The sequence below is a fragment of the Asterias rubens genome, chromosome 6 (assembly GCF_902459465.1).
Source record: "Asterias rubens chromosome 6, eAstRub1.3, whole genome shotgun sequence".
In the NCBI taxonomy this organism is placed as follows: domain Eukaryota; kingdom Metazoa; phylum Echinodermata; class Asteroidea; order Forcipulatida; family Asteriidae; genus Asterias; species Asterias rubens.
This window is the reverse complement of record NC_047067.1, coordinates 15,433,805-15,458,275: the sequence shown is the minus strand read 5'-3', so window position 1 is coordinate 15,458,275 and position 24,471 is coordinate 15,433,805. Positions and strand designations below refer to the sequence as shown.

Sequence of the window (24,471 nt, the reverse complement as noted above, 5' to 3'; positions counted from 1 at the left end):
CACACTTGATGGATGTTCTTGATTCAAAAGCATTAAAGGCACTGGGCACTATTCGTAATTACTCAAAATAATTGTTAGCAGACAAACTTAATTGGTAATGAGGAATGGAGAGCTGTTGATCATATGAACACATTGTGAGAAATGGCTCCCTCTGAAGTAATGTAGGTTTTGAAAAAGAGGTAATTTATCCCTGAAATATTGGGTGCTTTAGTTTAGCTTCCCTGGTTCGACCCCAGTCTGCCCCGGTACGTTTGAATAGCTTTGACGGGGCTCACCCGGGTCAGCCCCCAGTGCCTTGCTCGTGGAGTGGGTCACTTGGGGGTGACCTGAGGTGCATGCTGTCACCACGAGAGGGCGAGTGTGATCGTTCGATTAGCTCTTGACAGGGGCTAACCCGAGTGAGCACCGTGGGGTCGACCCTGGGAAGCTTATCGAACGCACCCATAAAAAGACTTCAGGCCTGAAGCCTTTTATTGGGCATCTGAAAGCCCACAAATTTGGGGGAAAAGGTTGTATTTTATTTCATTATTCTCTTGCAACTTCAATGAACAATTAAATTTTCACAGATTCTTTTCTTTTTAATGCATGTAAGGATGTGAGAATACTGGTCTTTGACAATTACGACAGGTGTCCAGTGCCTTTAAAGTATTCTGATTGTATTGTTATCGTATCACTGAGCTATAAGGAATTGTTTGCGCTTTCTTTGCTTGTTCCTTGGCCTACATATTTAAAGTTATTGAGAGAATTTGTCATCTGAGAACCTATGCAAAGGTAAATATTTAACTCGGATGAAAAGCTGTTGATGCTTATTTGCAATTAATATGTTTAATATTTATGAGTTCTCCAGAGATTTTGTTTGACATTGGAAAGTGTGAAACTAAATGGGGAGGAATGACAAACACTCACTAAGACAACAAATTGTCTTAGGGAGGTAATTTATTATGTCTTGAGTGTGGATGTAGGCTTAACACGTCAGGAAACAAGTACACACAGAAACGTACTGCTGAAATGTTTGGCAATGAGAAACAATGAGTTAACTGTGTCATTTCTTAAATGTGACTGAGGGCAACAGAGGGCGCCATGACTTTTGTGCGATAGCCAACCAGATGCCATAATTGTCGTGAATGCTACCTGTAAGACACAAGCCTTTAATATTACCTAGGTAAAATTTATCGTAGAAATGCATGAGTAACACATATATATATTCAAAAAGAATGTGAATTGCTTGTGAGGCCTTTTTGCAATAAATGAGAAGCAAGTTTGCCTACAGTATGGCTAATTCTCCCTTGATGAAAGTGCTCATATTGACCACAGCATGTGATTGACTTTTGGGTATCTTAGGGTATGAAAAGTCTCACATTCAGGCTAAACATAAACTGAACTCAACACGAGCTATTGTAGTAATCACCACATAGTCCTAGTCTGACTTTCTTCTCGACTCACCTTGATTTTCTCGGCTTTTTGCTCATCTGTCTCAAGTTCCTCATGTTGGCTTGTCTCATCATCCTCCTTAATTCTCAATTCCAGCATACTCTCCTTACCACTTCCATCATCGTCATCTCCATCCTTGTTGTTGTCCTCCGATGTATTCCCTGCATCCAACTTTTCCTTCTCACTAGTTCTACTTATTGCTTCACTGGACGGCGTTTTAGAATCCACAACCCTGTTTTCCTCAATCAGAGTTCCCTCAGCAGTCCGACACTTTTTTAAGACGGTGGCGCTTCCATTTTTCCCGCCATTTTCCTTGGCGTGTCTGCCTGACCCGTACCTCTTAGAATTTTTGGGGACTCCATGGATGGTGATTGCTCGTCGCCATGGTGACCCTGTATCCAGATGGGGTTCGCAGTAGAGGGAGTTACTGTAATGGGTTCGATGACCTTTGGAGGGAGACGTCCTGTGACCTGAAATCATTTACACAATAAAGTTTAGCCGGGCAGTTTATGCATCTACTAAAACGATTATGAATAAGATTGATTTATGGCTAGATAATTGACAAAATGAGTCCTATTAGCCTTGGCAGTGATGAAAGTGTGTCATCATCAGTCAAGGAACCAAGGAAACTAAATGGATAACACCAGACTTATCTTTTTATATTTCACACTCGCTGATGCTGGAGGGCTCTTAACGACTTGTTATAATCACAAAAAGTTGCTCTGTTCAAAGTCCAAAACAATAATCAAGTAAATAACAACGTTTTTTTTTTTTTTTTTTTTTTTCAGGCATATTCTAAAAGGGATTCGGGCTGGCCATATCACATTTAAAAGCATTTTGAATTGTCTAGTTACCTGATACTGGTAAGCAAACTCAATGATAATGGCCTCCAATATGCATCAGGGACAAAACTCTTATCACTGAGTGATAGAAATGTCATCATTCATGTAGGCCTCATTGTTTTCTTGCCATTAATATTCCCTTCAGGCAAATAGACATTCAGTTTACATCAGAGAACTGCAATTCCATTTGCCCAGATAGAAATGTTGGGACCACAAATGGTCAACATAGGAGGAAGATTGGTCTTCTGCAGGGTGTTGATCAAGAAAATATAACTGCTGTGCTAAATGGGCCATTAGACAGACGACGCTGAGTATGGTCTTGAATGACAGTGCTCCTAGCAGTGAGTAACATCGCCACAATAGGAGAATGCACTAGGGGGTTATATAGAATTACACCAGTCTTTGTGGCACACATAAGACAAATTTATACACTTGGTTTTTACATACTGTTAATTGACTTTCCACGAAGTCTGTGTGAGATCAGACGTGACTACACAACGCATATGAAAGATGACCTATTTTGATGGCAGTTAGGGAAAGAAACTTCTAGAGGAAACATATGCTGGCAATTCTAACTGGTTTTAGAGTGAGTAAACATAAAATGTTTACTCATGGCATTATTTCATGTTTTTCATCCAGGGTTAAAACAATATTTATTCAGAAACTTTTGATGGCATTTCTGGCTGACATTCAAAGGGGTAAAGATGTATGATTCCTGTATACACAAATATTGCGGCTTATGGCCACAGTTTCAAGTTTCAAATTTCAAGTTTCAAATACCAGGTTTATTGGACTGTATTCAAGAAGTTTGATGAAAAATACAAGCAACTTGTTAGTGGCTTTTACTAAGAACCATTGAGTTTTGAAAATTAATAACTCAAACTGACAGGCTGCATGACAGAAATATTATTTTCATGTTGTCCTTGGTTTAGGTTTAGGAGACATTTATCAAACCTGAATGTAAAGCTGCTGTGAATCAAAATAAATATTGACAAAGATAAGTTTAGTCTACACATTACTAAATTCAAAGAAATGGATTGAGTTGTTCTTATCAACAAATAAAGCCCAGTTGATAACTGATAATTGTCAAGTTATTCAGACAAAGCCGATTAACCTATTAAAGACACTTTGTTTTTGGTCTGTCATGACCAAAGACAGTTAAATTAATTCAGCAAGAACCTTCTTCTTCTTTTTCTGTTGGTGGAGGCAGGAGAAGCAAACAGCTGCAAAAACCCAAATTCCAATTTGTTGATATCATTTATAATGGTTAAGCATTATGAGCAAATTTCTTGTTTTATAATTAAGAATCACCTTTTCCAAACTTATTACGTTTATTGTATTTGATTCTCATCCTTTTTATTATGTTTCATTTGTTGACTGCTTTAATATTATTGTTGTACAGCATTGTGGTAGCTTTTCTGTGTAAGAAAATGCTATGTAAATGATTATTAGTGTAGTAGTAGTATTGTTTCAAAACCTGCTACATCATTGGTTCTTGAGGCAAAACATTGGAAAGTTACCATGAAACATAGATCAAGTACAATTTGATGGTACATGTATCAATCTCCATTAAAACTAATGGAAGTCCCACTTACTTTAGTGTATGAAAAGAACCCCACATTCATAAGCTACATTTCAACTCAGGTTACATTAAAAGCTGGGAAGCAAATAAACAGATACGGTTACAAAACAACAAGTATCAATGATTCACATCATCAAGATTCAAAAGGCAGTTTTCATATTCTGTACCAGTTGATTCTCTCTTAATGTAACAGAGTGAACATTTCACTCTCTTGTCCGAGTGGTGTCACTTTCCCTCTTTCCCTCTCCATCGCCAGCATGCAAAACATGCTGACCAACATGGTCAAAAACCAACAGTCGGCTACTACTCCATTTAGAGTGAAGTTTGTTCAAATTTCACTAAAAAAAGAGTGACATAGATTGACTTTCACTCTGGTTTGGGTCATAACAGTTTCCCTGTTGCCCAACGAAATCATCAACATCAAACATATTGTTGACTGGTTCTTTGCAAGAGTGGTATGGCGGACAAAACAAGTTTTTTTTTTTCTTCTTCTCTCTTTTACAACAAGAAAGTAGCAGCTGTTTGTTCCTTTAATCAGAATGGAACAGAATAGAGGTACACGGTAACCAAAAGATTTTAATCTTTTGGTTACCGTGTACTATTATTTCAAATCCTTCATTACTTTGAAGTAATCAAACCAAAATGATTGATACTTTTGAAAGCTGTACTGTACATCTAACCAGGTAAGTTTGTATTGCCATAAATTTGAAGAGTGATTACCAAAGGTGTACCTTCCCTTTATATACATGAAAATGGAAGGCAACTTACTATGGAAGTCATTTTCACTGAATCGTCGATTATACCGGCTGGTAGCCTCTGCATCAAACTCAACTTGGCCATACAGCTGCTGCACAAACTGCTGCCTTTGGGGAACCTCCCCTAGTAATTTCTCAATCTCATCATGGTCTACCTTGGGCTTCGGAGGTAACTTATCACCAATCAGGATGACAGGGTCCTGAGTGAAACAAAACAATTTGCAAGAAATATGATAATCAGATAAGAAGAGTTTAAAGATTGAAAAAACAGGCATAGTAGTAGCTTTAAGATATTTAAAACAAAAGCTGTTGAAAACTGCTTACCAACTAAACGAATTGTAGTAAATGTGCAAAAAGTGATGGTGGCCAGACTGGATATCAAGGTTAAGCCATTGACACTTTTTTTAGGTAATTGAAAAAAAGTTCCTGGAAGAACCATTTAATCAATAAGTCACAAAGTACCACAAGTATTGTACTGCAATTTATTAATAACAAAATAATACAATCTATTCAGTACATGTTCTACACAACAATGAAAGAGCTACCGGGTATACACTTTTTAAAACCTTTAAAACTCCAAAGGAAATTGAGGGGGGGGGGGCTTAATGTGCAGGCGCCAAACCAACTGAGCTACATAGCCATAATGTTAACGGTCTCCCTAATTTATCGGTACCTTTTTTTGGAAAGGCAGTCAGAAACCATTTAATCTGTAACTGCCATTATAGGCAGAGATCAAATCAGTTAGAATGTACTAAAACAAAGTTTATAAAAGCATTTCTGACCTCTGGGTAGCCTATATGAAAGAGGGTTTAAAAAGATAGTTTACACTTGCCGTGTGACTAAAAATAGTAGTATGACATATGAAGGTAAGAATTGAAAATTAAAAAAATGTACATATTGACCCAATTGATCTGGGCCCAATTTCAAGGCTCTGCTTACTGTAAGCACAGAATCGGCATTTACGGAAGCAGGGAATTAAGTGCAAACGGCAAGCATAGTTTACAGGTTAGCGGCAAATTTTGGCTTTTGCGCATGCGTACTCCACGTTACTAGACACTCTAGGTTACAAGGCTAGCGCAGAAATTCAGTGATCGGAATCGTGATCGTAAGCTCAGAATTCGGCGGTTAGCAGAGCCATGAAATTGGGCCCAAACGTCATCTTTAGAATAATCTTAGATGCGCGTTTGTCACTGTGCGTTTTTCAGTGAAGTGCGTATTTTAGGCGAAACGGCATTTACATCACCAAAATGGTGGGCGTGCCACAGTCACCGCGTGTGACGTGCATGCAAGGGGTCAATACACTGATCGTATACCTAAGGGATTATTGGGACTTCCCAGGGTAAGTGAACCTATTGAACAGAGATAATAATGAGGTAAAGCGCCTTGATCATATTAACCTATAGGCTGTGAGGTTCAGTAGAGTTCTATTCCAGCTGTTGGCAGACTGTACCCTTTGGATCGTCCCCTATTAAGACCCAGGCAAATGGAATAAAGCCAACAACAAACCAGCTATGACGGATGTGATTGTGATGACATGAAACCACATACTTATGCATGAGTGTATTAGTAATAGAATCAGAAATCTACTTTTTTATCATATCTCGCTTACACCAACACTCGAAAAAAAAAGTAGATTTGTCGTTCTAGATATAGAAGTCCATGTAACTTTGCAGTAGATATACAACTGAATGATGTTATGCGGTTAATGTACATAGCAAATTCATTCAGCAGTCTGTTGTGATCAAGAGTTATTGATCAGTTGGCGCAAAGAGCATGGTTGGTGCATTTCCAAAATTTCCCTTGGGCAAATCATTGAATGCTGATTACTGTTTTTTGCAACATGCAGTCTGTGGGTAGGGCTGTGGTCCTTGTTCATGCTTGCTTTCCAAACAAATATGATGATGTTTGTACTTAACTTCTACTAGAACGGCACCTTTGATAGGTTTACAGGAAAGTGTGCCTTTCAAAGGATGTACTATTATTATCATTTTGTCAAAACAACTATCACCCCGGCAGTAGATTAATTTTATACAAGCGTAAATTCAACAGAAACTGGCCTTAGATTTGTCTTCCTGTTAAACCTCACTGTCACCAAAAACCTCAACTTCAAATCCAGCACTTTAAATATTTATTTGGCTTCAATTGATAAAGAAGTTAACTATTGAAGAAACACTTTCAAAAACTAATGGATGTGCACGTTTTTATAAGTATATTAAGTCACAAACTATGATTAAACCCACAATCCTCATTTTAAACTACCACCTGAAAATAAAATGAAAAAAAAACACACAAAAAAAACAGTCTCTCCAAGACCAAGAATCTAGCGCATTTCTGTGAGTGATTAGATTTCAAATCCCATAAATCAGATAATCTCTTGATTTCTTACACAGCTGATACAGACCACGGGTCACTGGACTTGTGGTCTTGTTTCGGACAATCTATTGAGCCCCTAGTATTTCTAAATTGTAACACTGAACAACGAGAGCTGTTAGAATAATTACATATTGCTAACAGGCACCGATGCATGAAATTAATTACTCTGAAATTGAATACATTTTGAAGGTCTAATAATAAAATACTAGAAATAACATTACCATAATTTAATCTATACTATATATGCAAATGCAAAAATACGTTTTAAAGAAAGCAGCAGTTATCTAAACACAAACATTTTGCACTTATTAGAAATTGCACCCAAAAAAAAGGGAATAATCCAAATTAAAAAGAATATTGTTATAATTCTTTGCAACTAGTGAGAAAATGGAATAAGCTGTTGCAAACTGCTTGGTTAACCAACTAAAAGGACCTATTTTATAAATACAAAAAAGAGGTACTGGCCTGACATGTTTATCCTAGAAGCAGAGTCATTCAGGCCATTAACTCATTGCAATTAGTGTCCATAGAAAATTCTCCGGCAAAAAAACAAGTATATGTGATCGTCATTCTGCACAAAATAGTAGTCTTTCTTGAACGAGAACAACTCTGCTAGGGTCAAAACATCAGGCCATTCACCCATTGCAATTAGTATAACAAAATACTTGTGATCGTCATATTGCCCAAATATTTTCCAAGGAAAGCTAGATCAAACCAACCACAAACTGACAATTCTGTTTCAGTGTGACATAATTCCTCTGTAAGCCAAGACTATTTGATATACAAATTTGCTCCAGGGATTACCACTTGAGTTACCGTAGTTTTCCTTAGAGGATTTATGTAAGAAAAAAACTCATCCTCATCCTGCGTCTACATAACTATTTTGACCGTTTTCTTGAAGAGGCAATTTAGCCTCTGCATACAAACCTTTATGTTTGGAGAAAACAGGGTTTAAAGTTAAAACTATTTTTTAAATCATTGTTATGGACACTGTTTGCCCTTTTATAGTTGATATTTTACCAAACATGAAAGTGGAGATCCTAAATCATGCAAATTTGTTTTTAAAATAGACATAGCAATTTAAGTTATTGAGTAATTAACAGTTAAACACAAGTGTCTCTTTATGAAAACTGTGCAACCCAGGTCTGTGTGCAGCTGTCGCGTACAAACCAATGCGTAAACAAGGGTTCCTGTACGTAAAAACTTATAATTATCTAGGACGTATCTAACACGTATACTCAGAGTATTCATTGTTTGTCATCATCTGTAAGTATTACGTACTTGGATGTAAAAAAAAGGCGAATCAAAATGTGGCTGTTCCGTGAAAAGGCAAAATTTGGTAAAACTGCCTTGTGCTATGAGTTATACAAAACTGTAACCTTTTATCACTTGAAACTTTTATGTCAATTACAAACATATATAAACATATATAACATCAGAAATGTGTAAAATCACTGATTCGCGAAATATATTATTTTTTTTTTTGAAGAATTATGAAAACGATGATATGTCTACAAAAATTTCCATTTTTGTATGATCAGTTTTTGTTTTATGGAATTACTTCTTACGATGAAATGAGTGAGTTTTTGAAGAAATAAACTCAAATGCAACTTTGGAGCCAGAACTACAGGCAGTGGTAGTGTGCTGTAATAATAATACTAAAAGGATAACTATTTGACTAATTGTATGTCATTGTTTCAACTTTACCGATTTCCTATTTGAGTATATACTCTTTAAACATAGACTTTAATTCACACCTAGTCCCCGGTCTGGCTGGGGGGGGGGGGGGCGGGGAGCGTTCCTAGCTCTATGGTAGTATGTAGCACCAGAGCAGCCAGGGCGGCAGGGCGGTGACAGTCAATGAGTCACACTTTTCCTAAATCAATAGTTAAAGGGAAGGTGTAACAAGTTTTCAAAATTTCAACCACAAAAGAATTAAAGGCCTGATGTTTGGATCCTATATCAGAGTCTTTTTTGGATGCTAATTGACAACCCAACACACACAAACAGGTGTGTAAGTGTTCAACAGATGCAGCTAAATGGAAATACATGAAACAGAGAGGCTGAAGTCAATACAGGAAAAGCAATAGTTAACAATGAAATAAGGTGGCAATGGGGGGGGGGGGGTTGGATGGAAGGGGCTGGTTTGACCAAAAGAGGATGGACATTTAAATATGGCATACATTTTTCACTCAAATATTTAAAGACTTCAGGCCTGAAGCTTGTTATTGTGCATCTGAATGCACTCAAATTTGTGCGACAAGGGTGTTTTTTTCTTTCATTATCCTCTTGCAACTTTGAATACACATTGAGTCCAAATTTTCACAGGTTTGTTATTTTGATGCCAGCACTGTTTGATGCAAATGCTGGGATACATCAAGCGAGAATACTGGTCTTTGACATACCAAAGGTGTCCAGTGCCTTTTAATTTTGAGGAACACTTGGATCTTTACATGATGGGGCAATATTGGGTTTTTGAGAAAACACTTTTTGAATGAGCTCACTTTTATTTCTAACATGTGGATATGTATTGACTGAATGCCTATAATTTCCGAATCTAAAACATGCTACTGAAAAATATGTTCTTAGCAAAGATTTGATGAAAGTTGAACTCTGAACAATTTTCAGATATGCAAATTTTATTTGCATATTTAATCATAAATAGGATGTTTGGTGCTTGTATTATTTTCTACATTCAGTGAGCCTTGGTAATAAATGATTTGACAATTTAAAAAAAAAAAAAAAGGGTTTGCAGTTCTGGGAAATATCACACCCAGAGTTTTGGCCAGCTCTGAATAGAACTGGTGGGTGTCAAAGCAACCATTGTGGCTATTTTGGAAACAGATCATCAAAATATTTTTAAAAACTAATTTCTATTATTCAATGACACACAACTCCATGTACAGTAAGACCTTGGGCCAGAGTCTAAGCAGTCATAACAGCAATTGAAGGTTATTACCATCATATACACAATAAAATACAGCTTTGACATTAACCACAGAAGCTTGCGGTCACTCAAAATTAAAAATTAACATCACAAAATATGTTTTACTTTGGTGTATGTACGTGTATAATAAGGCTATTCTATGTGCGTGGTGCTGACCTTAGAAATGCATAATAAAGAAATGCATAATAAAGTAAAATAAAGTATACCGTATAAATTTATGCAAAAATAGTTAATGGCCTGACGTTTTGACCCTAGCAGAGTCTTTCTTGAAGGCTAAATGACAACACAACAAACATGAACAGGTAACTAAGTGAAACATAAGCAGTGAAGTGGAAATACATGTGCATGAATTGAGTGAGAGAGAGAGTCTTTAAAGATTTTTTAAATCAAATTTACTAAATTAAATTGCCAAAATGCAGCATTTGCTACAACTGCTATCAAGTCTTGAATCAATTTTGAAAAAAAGAGTTGAAAATTTGTACTGAGATATTACAAATTTATTGAGGAGTATAGGACCTACAAGCCTTTGTTTATTCCTTACCACAAACTGGACAGAGTTTCTGGTGCTCATGATAAGCAACCACTAGATGGAATATGAAACATGCAGATCCATGATCATCAATAGTCCAGACACTTGACAATGTTAGATGGTTACCATCCGTTATAAGGTTTGTCCTTACACAAGCTTTTCTTTCACATTCCTTCTATGTCCCCTAAGCAGGGTAAGTAAGATAAGGTATTCCAGAAATCTACGTAGACTGGAAGAGCTTCAAAAGTTCCACCAAGCAATTTTAGTAGTCATGGTTTTACTTCCAAATTATCCGATGCTCAACCTATTCAAATCACCTCAATGAAATGGATTCACTTCTTCTTGTCTTATTTTTTTTGGCAATTTGTAACCACTGGACACAACTTCTTAAAAGGCTTTGTTTCAGTACAGCTACAATGTTGACTCAATGTTCAGCGATCCAGGATTTCACGAATGCAAACACCTGAAGTGAAAGGACTCTTTCTCTGTCAGAGATAATGGTAAAAGCAGTTCCACCAGAATCTAAATGCAAGCCTCACTTTAAAAAACACCAATGGGTTGATATAGGCAGTCTTGTCAGCTTGTCGATTCCTTATCAACACCAAGAACACAGTCTTCTGTGAACGGGAATTGTTTGTCGGTAAACATATACTTCCATAGAGACAATGACAATCCAATGACACAGAAATTGAAGCACTCGCCCAACTTCAACTGGCACCACTATATGCACATGGTGATTGATAGATGCGCTTGCAAAGATGCAAATTCAAAATGTGTGTAATAATCCTGCGGAACCACAGCGCTGCAGTAATTAATTAAAGTTTGACATCACAGCTCACCCATATCGTCATAAATCCGACCTAATTAGAATGACGAACAGCAGAATTCACAACCATCTGTAAGCTGTCGCCTACTGGAATTCTTTTTACAACAGCATCCAAGTTGATAGCATCCAAGTCGAGTACCGCTATGTAACTAACCTTTAACCAAACTGTTATCTTAAAGTTGTTGTCATATATAAGGTTAATCCATGATGTCTGCACTCTGCAGTTCATAGTCCATGTGGAAAGTCTAACAGCTTTGTCTGATGTAATCATTTTGTCCAAAAACAGGATTGAAATTTAAATTAATGCCATATTTTGTAGAAGACACATATTAATTTTTTTTAACAGGCTGCTTTCACCATTCCAAGGCCTCAATGCAATCTGTGGATCATCACTTGATCAATTTGTTTGAGTTCTGTGGCTACTGAAGTCAACTTTCAAAACCATAGGCTATGCTTACCCTTTGGTCTTGTTTTTAAATACAAAGTCCAAATGTTATCAATTTATTACCTAACATGTATGTATCTTGTTTATCTGTAGTCTCTAATAGTCTCTTATCGAGGAAAATACAATTTTGATTTGTATTTTTCTTATTAAAGGCAGTGGACACTATTGGTAATTGTCAAAGACTAGCCTTCACAAGTGGTGTATCTCAACATATGCATAAAATAACAAACCTGAGAAAATTTTAGCTCAATCGGTCATCAAAGTTGCGAGATAATAATGAAAGAAGAAAACACCCTTGTCACACGAAGTTGTGTGCGTTTAGATGGTTGATTTCGAGACCTCAAGTTCTAAACTTATCACTTCACTGTGGAATATCTTTAAAACAAAAAATAATATCCAATGATTAGTGTAATTCTAATAAATATCTTTTAATTTTGTTGAGTATTTAAACATTTAAAAGCCAATTGAGATAAATATTCTCCTATGCAGTGCTTGATCAAATAAAAACAGTTTGTAGTTATATTTGTAAGATGTTTTTTTCTCATTTTGATTCTGGTCCAGTAAATGTTTTGAGGTACAAGCGACTTGTGGATTCCCCTCAAGTTATGTTTTATATTATCCTTTTTCATCAAGTGTTTCCTTGAACTATTATTAATTTAGTGTTGTAATTGCTAATTTCCCCGTTCAGCTCTATTTGAACAGGGGATGACTCTTCACTTCATCATGGTGACTTCTCAGAAAATATAATACTATGTGCCCAGCCAGTGTTTAAAGGCCTTGGACACCCTTGGTAAGTGTCAAAGACCAGTATTCTTACTAGGTGTATCTCAACAAATGCATTAAAATAACGAACCTGTTAAAATTTGGGCTTAACTGGTCATCAAAGTTAAAAGAAAATTAAATGAAAGAAAAAACCACCCCTTGTTGCAAAAATGTGTGTGCTTTCAAATGCCTAAAAACACACATTATTTCAAAGATGGAGCCAGTTCTCACTGTTTTATACCATCCACATCTCTTCATTGTTCGATACAAGCTGTTATGCTAACAACTATTTTTAGTAATAGTGTACAGTGCGTTTAAAAAATAAGATAATGACCCAATTGGCCTCTACATTATCATGATAGGACTTTAGTAGGAAAAACGAACAGAATTGTTTACCTTATTTTTTCTTCTTCTTTTTATTGTGTTGGCTACTGATTAAAAACAAGCTCAGTCAAATCCCACCCCTCTATTTTACGGTTCACATATAGGTCAATCCTCATCTACTCCATGGTAGTAGAATATAAAGCGAATTCTCAAAAGAACATAATCTACCTAGCAAAAAGAATCAAGATACACATAAAGTGTTACCACAAATTAATTATTTCACCATGATTTCTACTTTTGCAGTTAAGCTCTGAGAATACTCTTACATGCTATTTTTGTAGTTTTCATGAATCAGTTTTGAAAACTTTTTTTTAATAACTACCACGAAACAATTAATGCAGTTTTTCCGAGGTTAAAATATGTCTGACTGGGAAACTAGTTTCCGATAATATTACACATTAAAAGAGATAAATAATACAAAACATAGTGGTTTCTTATATAGCACTCATCATTGGGCTCTTGGTTAAGTAGGGTAGCAGTGAGTTCACTTACTTAAAAAGTCAGAAATATTTGACATTAGATTTATTTGTGCGATTGAAAAGATTTTTTGGGATTACAATTTGTCTTGATTGAATGATAATTTTGTTCTAGTCATTTGGATGACAGCAATCTTTTCTGAAATGCAACATCACAAAAGAACAAAAACATGGAGAACAAAACACAAATTCTCCAAATGACTGAAATGTTTTTGAGGATGCTATGGCTAGTAATATAAGTAATCCATACCTTTTGAGATTGATATCTAAAAACATCCCATGGACTAATTTTGTACACTGCTGTCATATTTTAATTAATTCTATTCTACGCCAGATGGTTGTTTGCCATGACTTAAGGCCCAAGGGAAATACTAGTAAAATAAGTCCTAGTTTATTTAGGTCCAACAGAAACATGAGAAATGTTCTCAACCCAATTTCATTTTGAGTATTTCATATCGATTTCTCTTCTGTATTATTTTTTATTTTACTTTAATAACAAAAAACATAGGCCTAATGCAAGTTTAAACTTGTTCTCACAATAGTTCATTTGACATCTTTACGACTATTTATGAGCTGCACTGTATTAAATAATACCAGACTGCCCTCATTCCATGATCCACTCCCCCCGAAATAGCACAAATTAATTAAAAAGGCTTATAACAAAAAAACTCCCTACCATAAATTCCACCTGTTGCATTTTTCTGGTCGACGCTGTGTACACTTCATCCTGATGCACGGCATTACTGATAGTATGTACTGGCTCCTGCTTGCCCTGTGTTAACAACTCTCCATCTACACTCTGCATCATGATTCAAGCATCACACAAACCCACACACTTTCCAACAGTCACTCAGCAAGCTTGCTCAAAACCCATGGCACGCAAAGAGTGTACTAAACAATATTGCACTTGCGTGCAGTATCAGCACAGACGTATATCCGTAGCAGGTCTCACTTGCTATGTACACACTGTCAATCCATCCAGTACCAGAGGATCTACAGTTTCTCTTCAATGATCAGCGCACAGATTCATATCAGAGCCATCTGGCAGATGTGTGTATCACCACGGCAAACACTTACTACAGACCGAAGTAAGGCCTACTCAGTCTGGCCCCAAGGCAGGCCCTGGCCACCGATCTAGGGTAAATATTGACCAAAGACTGGTGAAGGCCAGAAGACACGCTCCATTAAAGCCCTACAAACAATCAACGTTATTGAACTACATAAAACAATCAAACATTAAAAGCTCATCAAAAAGATGCTAGTATTTCACTCCGAGTCTCAGCAACCAACTGAATATTCCTCCTTACTGTTGATCCATTTGTATTATGAAGCTTTCTTTGTTTTTTATGACTCAACATTTATCCTTTCGCCTGATTGGACCGGAGCCTAAACAGCAGTGCCTATTTTCCCAGCGGGTTCTTGACATTCATATGGCCTCATCTACCGTCCCCTACCTCCCTAAAAGAGGAAGTTTGTTAAGATGCATCCAGACTTCTTAAAACATGCTGTCCCGAGTGAACAAGAAATTAGTCACAAATTAAAGTTTCATTCACAAAAAAGTGTTGATCAAGAGTTCCAGTATAACTGACCCCCCGCCTAGGCAAAGAATTCATAAGTCTTTCTTGGTATTGTATTTAGTTTGATAAAGTGGGATAGAAAGATCCAGAGAGCTATGTCTCATAGCTCATAGAAAGATCCAGTGAGCTATGTCCCCAGGGATAGTGCCCTCATTTTGGGTACATGATGGGTACATGAATATTCAGAGCACTGCTAGAATTCAAGTTAAAAGACCAGTCACAGGCTTTTGACCACTTGAGAGTCGCAACAATTGTGGTCTTGAATTGTTGAAATTCTACTTATCTCAGACAGCCACATGAGAGATGTCCTTTATAAAGTCACCTGGAAGTGGTATTTTGTCAAAATAAACTTTTGTCACTAATATATCGTCGTGTGCCCGGCAAAAGGACGTAAGGGAAAGTTCCCGGCAGAAGGACGTAAGCAATTTATGTTAAAATTTGTGTTTCAAGAATTATGAGCGGGAAAGTTTGGTAAATTTGTTGCCATGCAAAAGTCATTCTAGAAAGGTTAATTTCTGCATGGGGAATGGGGAAACATGTCTTCAGGGTAATTCTAGCAAAAGAACAAACAAAAATGACATATTTTTCATGTCAGGAGCCATTTTGTTGCTTACGTCCTTTTGTTACTGGGACGAACTACTTTATGTTCCCGGCAAAAGGGCGTAAGGCCTTACGCCCTTTTGCCGGGCACACGACGATATGTGTTTTGATGAGTGGAATGTGAATAAACAGTTAACTAAGGTTCAACAAATTTAGTTCTTATCTTATTTACAAATTTAAGAGTAGGCCCTGACCTGAGAGGGCGCTGTTCGTGACGTCAATCGAGGCAGGATATTTGAAGAGAAAATGCTGCAAAGTGCTAAAAAAGGCATCGGACCGGACCTCTAGGCACTATTGCTCTTGTGAGTCTGACCAGCCATGCAGCCTGACCTGATTTTTAGTTGTTTTGCTGCATCCAGCAGCAATACACTTGTTTGGCATTGCCGGAAAAATGCAAGAAAACAACTTCTTCTTAAATAAATTGTTTTATTGTTACTAAACATATACTCTTATGTTTGACAAAATAAAAATTATATTTCCAAGTGACTTTAACCTATCTTTTGTCGCAGTACCAAATTAATTGATAAAGTCAGGGTAATCAAAACTATCAGAGTGAGATATATATAACACCTGCTATATAATGATCATCCAGGGCAATAAATTAATTGTTTTCCCTCAAAACATTAATGAAGAAAATTAGTCCTGAGTGTTGAAGTCACAGTCTTGGTCTGATAAATGTGGACTTTCATTGCAAAGTAGACTTCCGGTATCTGTCTTTGTCTCTGGTATGTTTCACTTAAAAAGAAACTTAACTGAGGAAAAGTCATCCCAAAATACAAACAAACCAAAAACTACCCCCCCCCCCACCCACCCTCGGAAAAAAAAAAAGTCCGCCCTTCTCAACCAAAAAGTCCCCAAAAACCGCCCACATTTGTTTTTAAATGAAAAAAATCAGGCCCCAAACGAAACCCACAACAAATTTAAAAATACAATCTGCCCCCACCCCCTTAGAAAAAATCCACATTCACCCCCCCCCAAGAAAAAAAGAAAAAACCCTGGTTATGGGCCTGCTCCCAGGTAATGACAAACCATTATTTCATAGTCTTGCTTGGGGACACATTGATCAAGATTCAAACCATCACTGTGATGACTCAGCCATCAGAACCTGAGTTTGACAATCAAGACCACTCAGCCATCAACTCACAATAAATAATATCCTCTTCGGATCATTAGAGATTGTCGGACATCATCAACCCTAATAGGCCTACCTCATCCGACCCTATTAAAGTAGACAATCAGAAAAATCTCTGGATGTCACAACAACCCATCCTTGTTAGAGGCATCAGCATTTTCATTTTAAACGAAATGTTGACACAAATTTATGTTAGAAAAAAAGGGATATTAAATAGATAAAGAATATTTGAATTTTGGTTTAACCCTACACCAATGTGTAGTATACTCAGTACTAACCCGAGTTCTTTGGAAATAAATTACAGGCATTTATAATAGGTGGCATTCAAAGCCACAAGCTTCGCAATTCTTGAGAGGTGTCTTACCAACTAGAGCACCGAGATTGCCCAGTAGCTAGAGGCAGAAGAGGGGGGATATCTTCTAAAAATAGGAAGTTGCTCATCTTTCTGCTCTACCAAAGAAACAACTGTTGAGGCTAAACAAACTTCAGAGTTGGGCAGCCTGCTGGTAGTATGTTCCAAGAAATGTGATCCTGCGACACCAATCCTGAAGAGCCTTCACTTCGTCTTAGTAAATTATTAAGAACCAGGCCTTGTTGGGATTAAACCACTAGTTGAAAACCTCTTCACCACACATTGATTCCCTTATTCAAATTAACATCAATTTTGTTGAAGCAAAATATTGATTTCTTCAACTTTGTGTGAGAGAAACAAAGAACATTTGGTTACGCATTAATCTCACAGTGAATGTTGAATGAAAAGTGTTGAATGACATTTACAAACAGGGATAAACCACAAATAGGAGAATCAATTTATACACATGTTCATTTAATTAAGAGGTGTCAATTTACAGCTAATGCGATTATAAGCCGGAGTTAACACACAAACACCAATAATGAAATTATTCTCATAAAATTTAGATTAGTTTGGTATAATCTGTATGGTGTGATGGGATTTCTGTTATAAATACAGTCCAGCCAACTTTATGACAGGTCATTAACCTACTACACTAATAAGATACCATTTGCCATGTTGACGTTTTTTCAGTGTTATGAGAGGATAGCATATCCCTGGTTTTGCAAATGTAAATGACCTGACATTTTTACCCTAAATATAGCACTGAGTGTACTCGCTCAATGCCTAAATGACAACATAACACACATAAGCAGGTAAATTGTTAAAACAGATTTGCAGTCGATTGGAAAGCTTATTTTTTCTATTTTCTAATCTGAAGGTCACACATATTTTGTTTCTCATGCACTTTCCCTAAACATTACAGTAATTAGACAGTTTCCCAAGTCATGAGGATAATTGTTGTTTCTTAGGCCTATCCAATTACACGATTCTTCAAATACCATTTTACCCAACACAAACTGCGCACAAAAATATAGATGACATTGTGTGGATGTGCTGAAAATAACTGAAATGTGTTGATGGTCTGATCTGTCTCACACAAGCCAGTGAGGCCACATCAAAACCTTCCAAACACAAAGTTTCTTAGAATGGTAAACATTCCATTTAAGTCAGTCGATGCTCTTCCATCATTGAGCTGCTTTTGAGTTACTTAGATTTGCAGCTCCGATTCAAAGGGCATTTTTCCCATAAATCTATACAAGTGAAGAGTTTACGTAAATCCATACAAGTGAAGAGTTTACGTGCATATACACACAAAGCTTTCTATAGGAATATATAAGACAATTTAAATTGGGGATATAATATGCCAGATATGGATTACTATTCCTTTAACAAAACTTAATTATTCAGGGGCAATATTTGGCTGTGCTCCGGTCTCATTCTATGACATCAAACAGAGACAAGACTTATTACCGATGAAATAATAATCATAATCATAATAACACCATGTTTATAAAATGCCCTGGAGCATGCAAGCATATACAGAGAAAATGGTACCTGTTAATGGTACTGGTTAAAGGCACTGGATACTAGTGGTAGTTACTCAAAATAATTGTCAGTGTAAAACCTTACTTGGTAACAAGCAATTGGAGGGCTGTTGAATAAAACATTGTCGTAAACGGCTACCTCTGAAGTATCATAGTTTTTTTTAGAAAGAGGTTATTTCTCACCCAAATAATAAAAGATTTTATGCCTGATGCCTTTTATTAGACACCTGGAAAAAAATACAAATTTTTGTGCAACAAGGCTGTTTTTCTTTCATTAATCTCTTGCAACTTCGATGACCAATTGAGTTCAAATTTACACAATTTTTTTATTTGATGTCATGTGGGGAAACACCAAGTGAGAATACTTGTCTTTGACAATTACCAAAGGTGTCCAGTGCCTTTAAACAGGTTGCTGAGTTTGATCCTACAATGTTTTCAATGTCCAAATCCAGAATGTTTACATGGGTTGCTATCATAACACACTTCTTGTAGGACAGTAAACACACATTTTTTAATTGACAAAAATTGTGAAATGAGGCATAACCCATAAACCCTAATAAAAACAAGAATCTAAATAAATTGTGCCACTGATCCAGTGTGCAGATCAAGCTGGATTAAAGGAAGATACTCAAGGAGGATTTGAGGTGGATTACTACATCTCTCAATAGGTTTTAACTTTCAGCCCTGACACACCGTGACTTTATTTGCCAAGTTAACCCAACATCCTTGTGTAATACGCAGACATGGACTAATATTTAAAGAGTGACGAGCTTCATTAAGAGTGGATTACACTCCAGCTAATGGCATGGAACAATAACAAAAGACAGCACTGGACATGATTAGTTTTCCTGAGCACAAGAAAACTAGTTAACATGAGGACTGCTCAAACAAAAGTCAAGTGTAGTATTTTGTCATGTGGACTTCGGATCTAACCAAAAGGGGGATGTTGCCCTGGAAAAAAACATGTGTAAATCAACTGGCTGCAAAGACCAATGGGCAGTTAAATTGTACCAACAAGATCTGACCATGAAGCAAAGTATGCCCCATGCCCTGCGCAACCCGCCAGACCGCATAGTGGCAATCAATTATTTGAAGCTCAAATATTGACCTCAAATCGATAAATACCTTGTTTGAAATCTTAAATGAAAATGAGCAGCATGTGAATGCCATGCCCCCCCCCCACCACCAACCCCCACAGTTTCTACAGAGATTCCCTTTTTCAATTGGTCATAATGTGATTTTCGATACTACCCACTTGGAAACTACACACAGTGGCTGGTAGATTATTGCATTAGCAGTCACCGCTGTTAGTAGTTTTAAACAAAAAACAGCGATAGGTATAGTGTAAAAAACAGTTAACATTTGTCCTGCAAGATTCTGATGATCATGTTTTGCTAACCGTCCCCACCTCTGGGCTCTGTTTAAAGGCACTAGACACTATTGGTAATGAAATTACTCAGAATAGGTGTTAGCATAAACAAGCAGCTAGCAGTAATAAGCAATGGAGAGCTGGTTATTATGAGAAATAGAAAAACGGCTCCCTCTGAAGTAACAGTATGTTGTTTTTGAGATTTGTAATTTCTCACTAAAATATTTATTAGACTTCAGGCCTGAAGCCTTGTATTATGCAACTGAAAGCATACAAGTTTGTGCATCAAGGGTGGTTTTTCTTCTATTATTCTCTTGCAACTTTGATGACCAATTGAGTCAAAAATGTCACAGATTTGTTAATTGTATGCATATTGCTGGGATACACCAAGTGAGAATACTGGTCTTTGACAATTACCAAAGGTGTCCAGCCGTCGATTTCACAAAGAGTTAGGACTCGTCTTATCTCGAGTTAGGACGAGTAGGATTAATCTTAAGGTCTGCATGCTACAGTGCAGGGTTGGGACTCGTCCTATGTCCTAAGATTAGTCTTAAGTTAGGAAGAGTTTTGTGAAATCGACGGCAGTGCCTTTAATGTAAAAATACTTTTAATTTGTCAAAGTTTTGAATTAGATAAATACCTCATGTTGTATGACTCATATACACTGCAACATTTCATAAGGTCATTTAAAAAAGTGTAAATACCAAAAATGTTTAACCTTAGCATAGTTATCCAACAGGGACTTCATGTACGCAGACAAGACCCTGCTAGACCGGGAGGCAAAGTTAAAACGCCCACACGTCTACAAAAACTAACTCCATGGTTGATTTAGAAAGACATGGTGACACCCTTTAGTAAAGTCCTCATGTGACATACTGGAGAACTGATTAACTAAAATAGGTAAATTGTGATGAAACCCATCTTGACGTCATGCTCAGGGCACTCACGTTTTGATCAAGCCTCCATGTCAACAGGTAACTCAGAATCATTCCCAGTTGGTTTTGAACTTTTCAACCTTCTACTGGCAGCAAAACACCCATCCAGACAGTCTGCCAATCAGTGGTCCAAAAGGTCATAGTGGATGTAGTTGTTCTCTCAAACTACCCTAGTTATTACACCTCAATGCTTTTTTTCTTCTGAAGACGAGTATATTGCTCGCCATGATGATATGCTCGCCATGATGTTCTGACACCATTATGTTCCGACTAGTTCCCACATCTCTATGTTCCAACATCCCCATGTTTCGACATCCTTATGTTTCGACACCCCTATGTTTCAACACCCCTATGTTTCAACATCCCTATAAATGTTTCAACTAGTTCAGACATCTCTATGTTCCAAATAGTTCCGACATCTCTATGTTCCAACATCCCCATGTTTCGACACCCCTATGTTTCGACACCCCTATGTTCTGACACCATTATGTTCCGACTAGTTCCCACATCCATATGTTCCAACATCCCTATGTTTCAACATCCCTATGTTTCAACATCCCTATGTTCCAACATCCCTATGTTTCAACACCCCTATGTTCTGACACCATTATGTTCCGACTAGTTCCTACATCCCTATGTTCCAACACCCCTATGTTTCAACATCCCTATAAATGTTTCAACTAGTTCAGACATCTCTATGTTCCAAATAGTTCTGACATCTCTATGTTCCAACATCCCCATGTTTCGACACCCCTATGTTTCGACACCCCTATGTTTCGACACCCCTATGTTTCAACACCCCTATGTTCTTACACCCCCTAGAGTATTTTCCTAATCTTAACCCTAGCACATCACAGTTGTTTTCCTTCAGATCATATGGTTGTTAAGACATAGGGGTTTCAGAACTCCTATGATGGGATGCTGTTACTCAGTGCTACAGCAAACCTTCTTCAATTTCAATCGATCATATACACATGCATCAATCTTATGCACTGCTTTGTATCCTTAATGGCCAGCCAGGCTGAACCAACAGTGATCTGCCACATCTTGCAAAATTCACCGCGGCAAAAACACCTCTTCAAGTATGAACCTCATGTGCAGTTTGCCAAAAATTAAAGTACCTTTTTGACACATTCCGCACTTACTTCATGCTCTGCACTTCAGCAATCACTCAAAAAAAGTTCACCACCGTGCTTACTGATGCTGGCTGACATAAAATATTCATTTTTATGACCATTAGTTGCGGGCATTAAGAACCAAGATGTACTGTGATAAATAAAGACCATAGCCTATGACTCTGCTTTAGGAAAAAAGAGGGAAATGACAATGCACAGTGCATGATGAAGTAGCTGTTTTAATGACCGTCTGAGAAAATTTGTAGAAAAAAAACCCTGTAAAAATGATATGTTACAGCATTTGTAACAATTACCCATAATCACATTGTTTCTGTATATTTACATTAAAGGCAGTGGACACTATTCGTAATTACTCAAAATGATTATTGGCATAAAACCTCATTTGCTAACGAGTAATGGGGAGAGGTTGATAGTATAAAACATTGTGAGAAATGGCTCCCTCTGAAGTGACGTAGTTTTCAAGAAAGAGGTAATTATCCACGAATTTGATTTCGAGACACCAAATTTAGAATTTGAGGTCTCGAAATCAAGCATCTGAAAGCACAAAACTTCGTGTGACGAGGGTGTTTTTTTCTTCCATAGTTATCTCGCAACTCCAACGTCCAATCAAGCTCAAATTTTCACAGGTTTGTTATTTTTATGCATTGAGATACACCAAGTGAGAAGACTGGTCTTTGACAATTACCAATAGTGTCCATTGTCCAGAAATAACTGTTTTTAGCATTCCATCTTGGTTTACAGCATCATTCAGCCATTTTATCACGATTAAAAAATAAATTATTCGTAGCTTATTATGGTATGCAATCTTGCTGTGACATATTGTCTGAAAATATGCAGAACAAAGTTAATGTTGTGATAAGGGTTCAGCCAATCAAAAGCAAGATGCCACTCGGTGACATTTTGTAATTAACATAAATCAGGTCCATCAATTCTCACCTCACATATCCGCGCCACGTGGAACGACGCCACTCTCTTGACTTTACTTGCCATCTTGCTTCTCCTGTCGTCTTGAACTCAAGAAATCAAACACTTTTTCCCTGGTTGTAATTTTGAAGCATGTTCCCTGGTGGTGTGTCGATGGTGTCGCAGAGGTGGTGATGTAACGTGACGGACCCTACAATGTGACGTGAATCCATTAGTATGATCACGCCTCTTGCACTCCGTACTTTTTATATTTCTGTCGAGAGAAAGACAGAGAGAGAGTTACAAGACATGTAAAGCTGATCGGAAGGGCTGTATTTAAACTTCATGGTCTTCCATGTAATTTTGGCTGACAGGGCTTTGGCCGGATCCATCATCTGACATTTTTGGATTTGTATCAGATTATCAACATTTCTACACTAATTTTTCCCAAGAAAATACTTGAGGCTACTGGAAAGCATGGTAAAGACTTTTTAGGTGTTCACAGGAGGCTGAAGACATCATTTGTTTGTTCCAGTGAAATTTACATTTTTAATAATGTTGAATATTTCTAGTGAGCAGTGTCTGTCAATGATGACCCTCCTGGTGCCCCCCAAAAAATAATTCTGCTACACAAAACACACAATTTGAAAATCATTTAAAAGTTGCACAAACGTAAATCTGAATGCCTAAAAGATAGATGAGCAAGTAGCAAATAGTCATGATGAAGTTATTAGTGGTAAATTTGCACTAGGAGTTTATCATTTCAAAAATTCACATCTTGAGAACCAAAGCTGTTATAATTTAAATCTTTGCATCACTTGTAAATGTTTGATCCATGCAATATTTTTATGCAAAGCGATGACCTAATTTGACCCCACTTCCTGTCCAAACAAGAAGTTGAAATACAAACTGTATCAGCTTTCTTCATGATATTTTTTATGGCAGGCGATTTGACTGCATTCGATTTGATTAGATTTAGAGTTTTCTATCAATTCCCAAACCCAAACATACAGCACTTGTTATCCACTAGACCTTTAGATTTTCCTTATGCGGTGAATTATTATAGGAACATGTCTTAGGGTTATTACATCCAGGACTTGCTCAAGATAAATGAAGGGCAACTACTTGCTTCATTCTGGCTCCTCACCATCCAGTACATTATGGTGGCTGGGCCTTCTCACACATGGATCTTTTCTCTGGAATAAACTAAACCGATTCAACCCGAAATATTGTTTCTCTGGAAATGTTCAAAATAGAACTACAGACACTGCTCTTCACACAAGCATACTGTGTCTAGTTTCTTATAATTGTTTTGAGTTTTTGCAAAGTTTACCTTGAGCATCAATTAATATATTACCGTAGCACATTGTTGTGTTTTACAATGTGCACTTTCTAAATCCATATAATAATTCTTGTTTGTTGTCTAAGTTTGATATTTATCCGTCTTGACAAGTTTGAAAATCTCCTTGAACAAACCATGGAGCACGAACAAACCAGCCTAGGTTTGGTTGCATTGAGTTTACTTCATCAGAAAATGGCTGCAAAACAGGTTCCCTTCAAATAATTCA

At 37.0% G+C, this 24,471-nt stretch overlaps 1 protein-coding gene across 2 annotated transcripts in view; it reads right to left on the bottom strand.

Annotated features, from left to right (window-relative positions):
• LOC117291156 (anion exchange protein 2-like) overlaps positions 1–23,173 on the bottom strand; it is a 55,299-nt gene extending 32,126 nt beyond the window's left edge. For both annotated transcript variants that reach the window (XM_033772707.1, XM_033772709.1), the window contains exons 1-3: positions 22,937–23,173; positions 4,624–4,810; positions 1,444–1,901 (exon numbers count right to left, since the gene is read on the bottom strand). In XM_033772707.1, the coding sequence (XP_033628598.1) occupies positions 1,444–1,901; positions 4,624–4,810; positions 22,937–22,990 (699 nt within the window). In that variant the 5' untranslated portion in view covers positions 22,991–23,173. The remainder of the gene's footprint in view (positions 1–1,443; positions 1,902–4,623; positions 4,811–22,936) is intronic.
• Between the last annotated feature and the right edge of the window lie 1,298 nt (positions 23,174–24,471).